Source organism: Mustelus asterias, chromosome 24, assembly GCF_964213995.1.
Source record: "Mustelus asterias chromosome 24, sMusAst1.hap1.1, whole genome shotgun sequence".
In the NCBI taxonomy this organism is placed as follows: domain Eukaryota; kingdom Metazoa; phylum Chordata; class Chondrichthyes; order Carcharhiniformes; family Triakidae; genus Mustelus; species Mustelus asterias.
The window spans coordinates 4448698-4460268 of NC_135824.1; the positions used below are offsets into that span (position 1 = coordinate 4448698).

An 11571-nucleotide genomic window follows, 5' to 3' on the forward strand; every position below is an offset into this window, starting at 1 on the left:
GAAGAAGACGGATCAGTGCTGGGGACCGAATGTACGGTTGCTAAGTTTGCTAATAACATGAAGGTAGGTAGGAAAGTAACTTGTGAAGAGGACATGAGGAGCCTGCAAAGGATTATACCTAGGTTAAGTGAGTTGGCAAAATTTTGGCAGCTAGAGTATAATTTTGGAAAACGTAAACTTGTCCACTTCAGTGGTACAGAAAAGCAGCATATTATTTAAATGAAGAGGTTGCAAAAGTTGAGGTACAAAGAGGTCTGGGGTGCCCTGTTACATGAATCATAAATGTTAACCTGCAGGTAAAGTATTGTTTCCTGCGCGCTATATAGACAAAGCACACCGTGCATAGAGAAGGAAAGGAGAGAGTGCAGAATGTAGTGTTACAGTCATAGCCAGGGTGTAGAGAAAGATCAACTTAATGCAAGGTAGGTCCACTCAAAAGTCTGAGAGAAGAAGCTGTTTTTGAGTCGGTTGGTACGTGTCCTTAGACTTTTGTATCTTTTTTCCGACAGAAGAAGGGAAGAGAGTATGCCTGGGGTGCAGGGGTCCTTGATTATGCTGGCTGCTTTTCCGAGGCAGCGGGAAATGTAGACAGTGTCAATGGATGGGAGGCTTCATTCGTGACCCTTTGTAGTTTCTTGCGGTCTTGGGCAGAGCAGGAGCCATACCAAGCTGTGATACAACCAGAAAGAATGCTTCCTATGGTGCATCTGTAGAAGTTAGTGAGAGTTGTCGCGAACATGCCAAATTTCCCTCGTCATCTGAAAAAGTAGAGGCGTTGGTGGGTTTTCTTAACTATAGTGTCCGCATGGAGGGACCAGGACAGGTTGTTGGTGATCTGGACACCTAGAAACTTGAAGCTTTCGACCATTTCAACTTCGTCTCCATTGATGTAGATGGGGGCATGTCTCCCACTATGCTCCCTGAAGTCGATGACTATCTCCTTTGTTTTGTTGACATTGAGGGAGAGATTACTATGTACAGTTTTACTCATTTGAGGAAGGATATAAATATCATTATAAAAATAAAGGCATTTAGAAGAATGAGATGTGATCTTATCAAAAGAGATAAAATCCTGAGGGGATTTGACAGTTGGTGCTGGAAGAGACGAGCACTAGGTGGCAGAGTTGAAAAGTAAGGGGTATTCCATTTAAGATGGAAGTGAAAAGAAACCTTCCCTCTGAGGGTCGTGAGGCTGTGTACAGCTCTTTTTCCCAGAGAGTAGTGGAGGCTGGGTCATTGAATATTTTTAAGGTAGAGGTAGAGAGATTCGTGACTAACAAAAGATGTCAAAGGTTAACGGGGGTGGGGGGGGGAACGTGAAGTTGAGGTTACAATCAGATCAGCCATGATCTTATTGAATGGTGGAGCATGCTTGTGGGGCCGAATGGTCTACTCATTTATATGTTCTTCTCAGTGGTCTATCCATCACCGCTGTTCCCTGCATTACAACAGTGATTGCACTTTAAGTGTTTCATTATCTGTAAAATGCTTTCTGATGCCCCAGGTTGCAAGTTCTTTCTTGGAAGTCATGAATGTAACTCTTAAGTCAACAGCTATGACATGTAGTTTGGCAATGCTGAGGATAGAAAGGTCCACTTAGCCCCATTCACAATTACTTTGGAACACGGAGCGATGGGTGCCATTGCAAATAATCCTTTAAAACAAAAATGATGGAAGAAATGGAATAGCTTTTCAAAAAGATTTTCAGGATTCTTGGAATAGTTGTCTGTCAGCTCTTGTGCGCAATTGTCCTTTTGTTATTTATTGATCTGTTTTGTTACCTGCAGAATTGTTGAATGCCGCACAAGCATTTTTCTGATTCCCCTCTCTGGACCTTTAACGAGATTAAATTGCTTCAGACAATTTTATGGAAAATGGATTTTTAAAAAACACTTTTTGAGATGCTCACATATTGAAGCCTCGCGTTTCTTGCAGTACTTAAGTGCTGGCAGTGTAAGGATCATGAGCCCACAGAAACTTCTGAAGCAGTACAAAAATATTAACTCTTGCACTGCTGAGGTGCAGGAATTGGTTGTGTTCTGGGTTTGATAATGGCCTTTCACCTTGAGACCTGGTCCAATGGGGCAGGGTATTCCTCTCCTGATTGTCAGCCTTTAGTGCAAAGCATTTGCAGCGCCTTGACCCAGATTCAAAATTAACAGGAGCCCGCAGCACAAGACTATTCCATGTTCAGCAGTAACTTCTGAATTGACAGTCTCCCCTCAAGCCACAGACTGGATGGTTTAAGTTTAAAGTTTATTTATTAGTGTCACAAGTAGGCTTACATTAACACTGCAATGAAGTTACTGTGAAAATCCTCTAGTCGCCACACTCCAGTGCCTGTTTGGGTAACACTGAGGGAAAATTTAGCGTGGCCAATGCATCTAACCAGCACGTCTTTTGGACTATGGGAGGAAACCCACACAGACATGGGGAGAATGTGCAGACTCCACACAGACAATGACCCAAGCCGGGAATCGAACCCGGGTCCCTGGTGCTGAGAGGCAGCAGTGCTAACCACTGTGCCACCAGGGTGGTAAGTTTGAAAATTGTTGTAAAGATGTCAAGAGTACAAACTTGAGGTCATAATGTTTTTGGCCTGAGAAGAGGAAGCTACCTGAGCGTGCTTTAACTTTTCCATCAGAGTAAAATGTGGGCCTTTTATGCTGTCAATCCCTTGGCTTTAACAGGTCTGTGCTCATGTTTTCCTCCAACAAGGCAAGGTGAAGTTCCTAATGACTCTGCTTTCCAGTGATGTGATCTAGTTCCCATGAGATCATACTCTTGGGAATTATGCAGATTAAACTCCTTGAATACAATGAATTGCTGTTCATAATGCCGCATTGTAATGTAGTTCCCCCAGGGAGGGATGTTGTTGCAGAGGGAAAATTTGAAGGGAAATGAGTCTCCATTTGTTAACTGGTCCCAGTTGAATCTAGAAAGTGGTTTTTATAAATGGTTCACATGTTGACCGAGCAGTTCCTGGTAGCCTGATGGTCACGTGCATGTTGGGTCTGTAATTTTTATACAATATATAGGATTTTTTAAAAACTGAGCTAGTTCCTTTAAAGACTGGTTTGTAATGATGCATCAGGATAATTTTAAGCTAAGTGGAGACATTTCTAACACATTTCACTTGTGGGTGAAATGAATTGTAACTGTGCAAGAATGTAGGGAAGTGATGATGCTGTTGTGGGGCTGGACCACTGACAACAGTCTTAGGCTCACCATCATTTTTTCTGATTGTGAAATTGAAGCGTCTGAGTATGTTTGAGTGAAATATCTGTATTCTGCAGTGAGGGATGAAGGAATAGAGGAGGGATATGTGGCTGAGGTGAGATAAAGGGTGGGAGGATGCTCATTTGAAGCACAAAAACCAACATTGGGCCGAATGGCCTGCTTCTGTGCTGTGAATATTATGTAATTCTACGTTGTCGTCAGTTTGTTCTGGCAATGGACGCAATCTGCTTCGATCTGGGCTGAGGTCAATGGCCTTGCAGGCCAGTTTTACTCACGCGTTCGAGGCTAGACCTTGGCATTTTCTTCCCTGTCTCACTAAATCACTGCTAATGTAATTGAAGCATTAATTAAAAGACTCTTGCTGAAAGCTCTTGTAAGCTCAGAAGTGATAAAACTGCATGTTACATTTGGGTAATTTGTGCTGCTGTACTCCTGCTTACAGTGCTGTAAAAATTATAGCCTTGAATTAGATAAATAATAGAGAATCGATCTCTGAGCCACAGCATCAATTTGATCATGCGGTCTGGATTTTAAACCTTTTCAGACAATATAATTGGAAATCTTCAGCACAATTGATAGTTCGCTATTTTTAGTAATTGAAAGGGGTGTTGCATTATAAATTTGGATTGATCAGGGTTTGAGTACTCCTACATGGCTATAAAACTTAAAGTAATCTTTCCTCTCTCTAAAGCTATTTCACCTGCCTGCTAAGAAGAGTGTAGACACAGTCTTGGAAGAATATGCCAACTACAAAAAATCACGTGGGAACACTGACAATAACAAGTGAGTAATTTTCTTTCTTCGTTGCGATAACTCGCTTTCAAAGTATTGCAGTCAATCAGTGCCTGGAATTTGTGCTGGGATCTCGAGCTGTGACTTAAAGTGGAACCCACGGAGAAACTGAATGCAGCTGTCGGCTCCATGACTTCTCTTGTTGGAGATGGTCATTGCCTGGCTGGCACTTGTGTGGAATGAATGTTATAGCTGTCAGCCCAAGCCTGGACGTTGTCCAGGTTTTGCTGCAGTTGGACATAGATGATCAGAGGATTAGATAGGGTGGATAGTGAGAGCCTTTTCCCTCGGATGGCGATGGCTAACATGAGGGGACATAGCTTTAAATTGAGGGGTGAGAGATATAGGACAGATGTTAGAGGTAGGTTCTTTACTCAGAGTGTAGTAAGGGTGTGGAATGCCCTGCCTGCAGTAGTAGTGGACTCGTCAACATTAAGAGCATTCAAATGCTTATTGGATAAACATATGGATGATATTGGAATAGTGTAGATTAGAGGGGCTTTAGATTGGTACCACTGGTCGGCGCAACATCGAGGGCCGAAGGGCCTGTACTGCGCTGTTATGTTCTATGTTCTAACCCATTCTTGTGGTTTCACTTGATAATAAAGATAGCTTTATTAAAGGTCAAAAGTTGCTCGTAGCTACCCTGACGTAAATGCACAGTATTTGATTGGTGTGCTTGAAGTTAGTTTGTTCCAGGCTGCTATTGCCTTGATAAGTGGCTTCAGTCCAAAGATGTGCGGGTTAGGTTGATTGGCGAGGTTAAAAATTGCCCCTTAGAGTCCTGGGATGTGTAGGTTAGAGGGATTAGCGGGTAAAATATGTGGGGGTAGGGCCTGGGTGGGATTGTGGTCGGTGCAGACTCGATAGGCCGAATGGCCTCCTTCTGCACTGTAGGGTTTCTATGATTTCTATGATTTCTATGATTTGGAGAGGGGGGGGGTCTATTTAACTATAAATAAATGGAGAATAGTGTGTACTGAAAACTTCATATCAGGTTACCATTGTTGGTTATCTATCTTGTTCTAGTGTTACGAGCTCCCCACTTGGAATAAGTAACTGATAGTGTAGTCTGCATAGATCGACTCATGCGAAATGTTAAGACGTGTCTGAGTGGGGGAACGAGGCAGAGAGAAGGGAGCAGGGCACATCATGAGGCTGAGAGGATACAACAGCGTTGTGCGTACAACAATGGTGAAACCGAATTTCAGGCACTCCAGAAGCAAGTGCAGCAAAGAAAGTGGGACCAAAACTGTTAGAGGAGATGGGAGAAAACTTGGAGGATTGGTAATCAGAGGACACAAATTTAAATTGTCAGAAAATCAAGAGATGAGAATCTTTTTAGTGATGCTGTCGCAGAATGTTAAAGGTTGGTGCACAGGTCTCTGACTGTACGCGTTCATTCTTGCATCTAGAATCTTCCCAATGGAAGCTTAGTTTAATATAATAGGATCTCTGCTGGTTACTTAGTGTCTTTTTAATCTATAGGGAATATGCTGTTAATGAAGTAGTCGCAGGAATAAAGGAATATTTCAATGTGATGTTGGGGACGCAACTGCTGTACAAATTTGAGAGACCACAATATGCAGAGATCTTGGCCGATCATCCAGATGCACCTATGTCGCAGATTTATGGGGCGCCACATCTCCTTCGATTGTTCGGTAAGTTCTGTTGATTTTTCTGAATTGGTTTTAATTCTGTGCAGATTTTTTTTTCTCCTCGTGTTGGGTATGGCCATGACCCACTGCTAACTCGGTCTGATCTGTATCTCCTCACTTGAGAATAGTCAGTACCTATTTGGTTACTAAACACAGATCAACTTAACCCTTCCCTGATCCAAATGAATAATTTTCAAGAATGAACTCATTTGTCTGGTGCTCTCAGGATGTTGCAAAAGACTGAATGGCGAATTGGGTAGTTTCTGAAGACAGGGAGTTTTAAAAATTCAATTTGCAGGATATGGGCATCTCGGGCTAGGGCAGCATTTATTGCTTATCCCTGGTTGCCTTTGAGAAGGTGATGGCCTTCCTGAACAGCTGTGGTGTCGGTACACCCACAGTGCTGTTGGGGAGGGAATTTCAGGGTTTTGAGTCTGTGACAATGAAGGAACGGTGATATATTTTCAAGTCAGTATGGTGAGTGACTTGGAGGGGAATCTTCAGGTAATGGTGTTCCCAGATATCTGCTGCCCTTTTCCTTCTAGATCAGGCTTGTCCAAGACCCGGTCTGTGGGCTGGATGTGGCCGGGGAGGCATTTTTAAATAGCCCGCCATGTCCACCAAGTGTAGGTAACAGGTCAAGTTCAAACTTGCTGGGGAGAATTTTAAAACAATGTTTAGTCTGCTCAGTCAGTCACAGGCTAGCTCCTCCATGCATTAGCTGCTGATGGCCACCAACGCAGGGTGAAACCAGCCTGCGATTGGACGAGTGAAATGTCATCAATTGCTAAGTAAGCTTTTTTTATATCTGTTTATGGCTGGGGAACTTGGTGGAAAATCCAAGTTCAGTGGGAGCAGGTGGGTCGAACCTGCTGGGAATCTGGGATGGCAGACAGGAAACGGGGCAGGCCAGGGGGAATTTGGGGTGTTGTTCTAATCAGCCTGGCCTTGGACAGCAGCGCCCAGACTGGAGAACGGCCCTAACCTCTGACAGTGGCAGAGGAAACAAATTTACTTTCACCGGAGTGGGAGGGAAGCAAGTACTCCAGCTGGTGCAGAAATCGGCTGCCCCAGACCTCGAGCAGCCTCAATTTTCTTCAAGGGGGTAGGCGAGATCGTTTCTGTGACAGTGTCTCTGAGGGTGAGTGCAAGACGCTGAGTGAGTCTGCCTTGCGCCCAATCTGTTTTCCCACTTGCTCTCATCACCATACACCAACGCATTCAGACGCTGACTGTCACCACCACAAACTAACGCATTCACATGCTTCCACTCTCACACACTGGCCCCCTCGCACCCTGTTCATTTTAATTACTTTTTTAAAAGTTAATTTATTTCTGTGACATTGCTGTACTTTTGCAGTAACTGTTTCTTTCCTTAAAACCTCAATATTTTTGAAATTCAGTTTATTGCTGTGCCCAACATTTTCTTCAAAAAGGTTGGACGAGCGTGTTCTAGATGCTAGTCGTCATGGGTTTGGAAGGTGCTGCTTAAGGAACTTTGAGTTCCTGCAGTGCATCTCGTAGATGGTGCACACGGCTGCCACTGTTTGTCAGTGGTGGAGGGAGTGAATGTTTGTGGAAGAGGTACCAAAAAAGGTTGCTTTTTCCTCGTTGGAATCAAGCTTTGGTGCTGCATTCATCCAAACAAGTGGAAAATATTTCCATCTCACTCATGACTTGTGCATTGTAGATGGTGGACAGACTTTGTGGAGATGAGTTACTCACTGCAGGATTCATAGCCTTTGAACTGCTCTTGTAGGCCACAGTAGTTTTCTGTCTAGTCCAGTTCAGTTTCCCGTCATGGTAACCCCCGAGGATGTTGATAGTGGGGGATTCAGCAATGGCACTGTCATTGAATATCAAGGGGCGATGGTTAGGTTTTTGGAGATGGTCATTGCCTGGCACTTGTGTGGAATGAATGTTATAGCTGTCAGCCCAAGCCTGGATGTTGTCCAGGTTTTGCTGCAGTTGGACATAGACTGCTTCATTATCTGAGGAGTCGTGAATGATGCTGAATATTGTGCAATCATCTGAGAACATCCCCACCTCTTACTTTCTGGTGAAAGAAAGTTATTGAAACACCTGAAGATGGTTGGGCTTAGGACTCTACCCCGAGGAGCTGCTGCCATGGTGCCCTGGAACTGAGACAATTGACCTCCAACCATCTTCCTTTGTGCCAGGTATGACTCAACCAGTGGAGGGTTTTCCCCCTGATTCCTATTGACTCCAGTTTTGCCAGGGCTCCTTGATGCCATACTTTATCAAATGTTGCCTTGATGTTAAGGGCAGTCACACTCACTTCACCTCTAGAATTGAGCTCTTCTGTCCATGTTTGAACCAAGGCTGTAATGAGGTCACGAGCTGAGTGACTCTGGCGGAACCCAAACTGAACGTTAGTGAGCAGGATATTGCTAAGTAGGTGCTGCTTGATCGCGTTGTTGATGACCCCTTCCATCACTTTACTGATGATTGAGAGTCGACTGATGGGGTGGTAATTGGCCGGGTTGGATTTGTCCTGTTTCTTGTGTACAGGACATACCTGGGCAATTTTCCACATTGTTGGGTATTCCACATTGTTGGGTAGATGTCAGTGTTGTAACTGTACTGGAACAGCTTGGCTAGGGGAGCGGCAAGTTCTTCAGCACAAGTCTTCAGTACTGTTGCCTGAATATTGTCAGGGCCCAAAAATCTCTGCAGTATACAGGGCCTTTAGCCGTTAATTGCTATCATGTGGAGTGAGTTGAATTTGTTGATGACTGGCTTCTATGATTTTGGGGACCTCCAGACAAGGCTGAGATAGAATTATCGAATCCCTCCAGTGCAGAAGGAGGCCATTTGGCCCATCGAGTCTGCACCGACTACGCTCCCACCCAGCCGTAACCCCTCATATTTACCCTGCTAATCCGCCTGACGCTAGGGTTAATTTAGCATGGCCAATCAACCTAACCCGCATATCTTTGGAGTGTGGGAGGAAACTGGAGCACCCGGAAGAAACCAGCACAGACACGGGGGGAGAATGTGCAGACTCCACACACGGTGACCCAAGGCCGGAATTGAACCTGGGTCCCTGGAGCTGTGAGGTAGCAGTGCTAATCACTGTGCCACTGTGCTGCCCATGGTCATCCACTCGGCACTTCTGGCTGGAGATTTTTGCAAATGCTTCAGCGTTATCTTTTGCACTGATGTGTTGGGCTCCTCCATCATTGAGGATGGGGATATTTGTGGAGCCTCCTCTTCCAGTGAGTTGTGTAATTGTTCGCTACCATTCAAATCTGGAAGTGGCAGAGTTGCAGAGCTTAGATCTGATCTGTTAGTTGTTGAATTGCTTACCTCTGCCTAATCCTTGCTGTTTGACATGCAAGTAGTCTTGTGTTGTAGCTTCACCAGGTTGACACCTCATTTTTAGGTTGATGAAGAGTGGGAGGAGGCACATGTGGAACAAAAACACCAGAATGAATCTGATGGGCTGAATGACCCGTTTCTGTGCTGTAGATACTAAGTAACACCACTGCATTGATCTCATGTCCTGCTTCTCTCTGGCAGTGCGAATAGGAGCAATGTTGGCGTATACACCTCTGGATGAGAAGAGTCTAGCCTTGCTACTGAATTACTTGCACGATTTCTTAAAGTAAGTAGAACTGTTAAATCCTCAGCCATTACCAATATACCCAGTGGTTTCTTCTAAGCTGTCAGCCTCTGATCAATAATCACTACGAGGGAAAACATTTATCTAAAATCTTTTGGTTTGCTGCTGGAAATTTGTGTAAATTTCAAGATATGAAATTAGCAAATGCCTCACCCATGCCTTCACTACCTCTAGACCCAACTATTTTAATGTATCCCTGTCTACCCTCTGGAAATTTCGGGTCAGGCAAAACTGCTGCATTTGTCTCAACTTCCAGCACGTCCTGCCCTCTGTCGTCGCCCCCTCCCCCCCTCCTCCTCCTCCTCCCACCACCGCCGGAATGAGGCAACGAGGGGAATTTCACAGTAACTTCATTGCAGTGTAATTGCAGTAAGCCTACTTGTGACTAATAAATAAACTTTAACTTTGTTCTCCTAGCGTCACTTAAGTTCTTCTGTTGTCTGCACATCTTGAAATGTTTTCCTGCTTTGTCCCTAATTATATACTGCCCTTGGAATTGAGACTTAAGATGCTTTGATGCCTGAATTTCATTGAATGCAGGGAGGGGAAATGTGAGTAACCCCTGACAGCTTGGTAATTTTCTCGGTCTATTACTACGTTTCCACGCATGTTTTTATTTCTTGGCAATTCCTTCTCTCGCCCATCCTCTTCAGGTACTTGGTGAAGAATGCTTCAAGTCTCTTCAGTCCAAGTGATTATGAAGTGGCACCACCGGAGTATCATCGCAAAGCCGTGTGACTTTGGTAATTGAGATACCTTTATCCTTCATGTACTGAGATTTTTTTTGTTGTCATTTTCCTTGTATAACTTTTTTGTACAGAAGAACCAATTAACAATGCACTCTGTGTCAATGTTAGCTGTAGCAATGAAGTGTCGCCTGTAAGCCATTTTTGTGGATGTTACCATTAATGGTTATTCTACACATGTTTTTTGTAGGAGAAATGTCACAGGTTAAATCAAATAATGTTTTCTTCCTCCTTGAATCTTCCAGTTTTTAGTTTGGAAGTTTTTAATGAATGTAACTTACTGTAAGAGTCGTTGAGACTCAATTATGTTTTGTAATTTATCTAGTTGGGATGATTGTTTTAATATGAAAGGTGTGCGGGTTAGGTAGATTGGCCATGATAGATTGACCCTTGTCAGGGAGATTAGCAGGAATACGGGATCATGGAAATAGGGTAGGATTGTGGTCGGTGCAGACTTGATGGGCTGAATGGCCTCCTGCACTGTTGGGATTTTATGAATATCCCACTGGGGGCTGTACCTCGAGTTCAGTTACTAGTGTGGGCAGTAGTTGGTGCACTTGATTTGCACGTTGCTATATGCAGCAGTTAATTAGCCAAAACAGAATTATTAATAATTGAACAAAGACTAATACATACGATGTAATCCTAATCCATGGATAAATATTCACATTCATGCCCCAATTGTAAAAATCCTCCCACTGTTGTAAATCTGATGTCATTTTTTAAAATTAATATACTCATTATGTTGCTGCTTGGGATTTAGCAGTGCTCTCTATATTTTAGTTCTGGCAACTGTAAGACATTACCAAATCTTTCCACAGACACGCATAATCATCCCTTTATCCTATCTTCTCCGCTAATTTCTGTGGTAAATATTCAATGGTCCATAATTTGGTCTTGTAGCTCTGAGTCCTGGCTGGCCATTCCCTTTTTGTTAAAGTGCCTTTCATCTCCCATTTTAGGTTTTCCATCTCTACCTTCCAGAGAGGTTAAACCCAACTTTTATGAGTGATGCCCCTGTTTTAAACTGTGGGCGGGATTCTCTGGTCACATCTCTGGCGGGACCCGTTGCGAGCCAGAACAGGAAAAATTGGCAGTTCAGCCAAAACTCCCTTCACCGTCAGCGGCACGAGAAAATCTCAGCCGCGAATGGGGACGGAAGATTTCGACCATGATCGTACTGTCATTGGCTAAATTCCTTTTTCCCCTCAAATTCAGCATCACCAATACTAGTTCATGGTACACATGATGCAATAATTTCCCAGTTGCATCTTTCTTTCTTCAGCTCATAAGTGTGGTGAACTTTCCTAAAGTTCCTAACTTGTTGATCTTACTAACATTAAAGTAACATTATACATGGACTTAAAGATTCTCCAACTTTCCCTCTTTCTGTATCTATCTTGTGGATAATTCTGTCTTTACTCCCAAGCTCTTAATTATTCAAATCAAATGTTTCCACTTGCTTTAATTTTACTTTCTTTGGCAGCAA

General features: G+C 43.6%; 1 protein-coding gene across 5 annotated transcripts in view; it reads left to right on the forward strand.

Annotated features, from left to right (window-relative positions):
- The window catches only part of morf4l1 (mortality factor 4 like 1), a 102646-nt gene that overhangs the window by 59404 nt on the left and 31671 nt on the right, over window positions 1-11571 (forward strand). For all 5 annotated transcript variants that reach the window (XM_078241211.1, XM_078241210.1, XM_078241209.1 and 2 more), the window contains exons 9-12: window positions 3932-4023; window positions 5521-5693; window positions 9234-9318; window positions 9990-10079. In XM_078241211.1, coding sequence (XP_078097337.1) covers window positions 3932-4023; window positions 5521-5693; window positions 9234-9318; window positions 9990-10074 — 435 coding nt within the window. In that variant the 3' untranslated portion in view covers window positions 10075-10079. The remainder of the gene's footprint in view (window positions 1-3931; window positions 4024-5520; window positions 5694-9233; window positions 9319-9989; window positions 10080-11571) is intronic.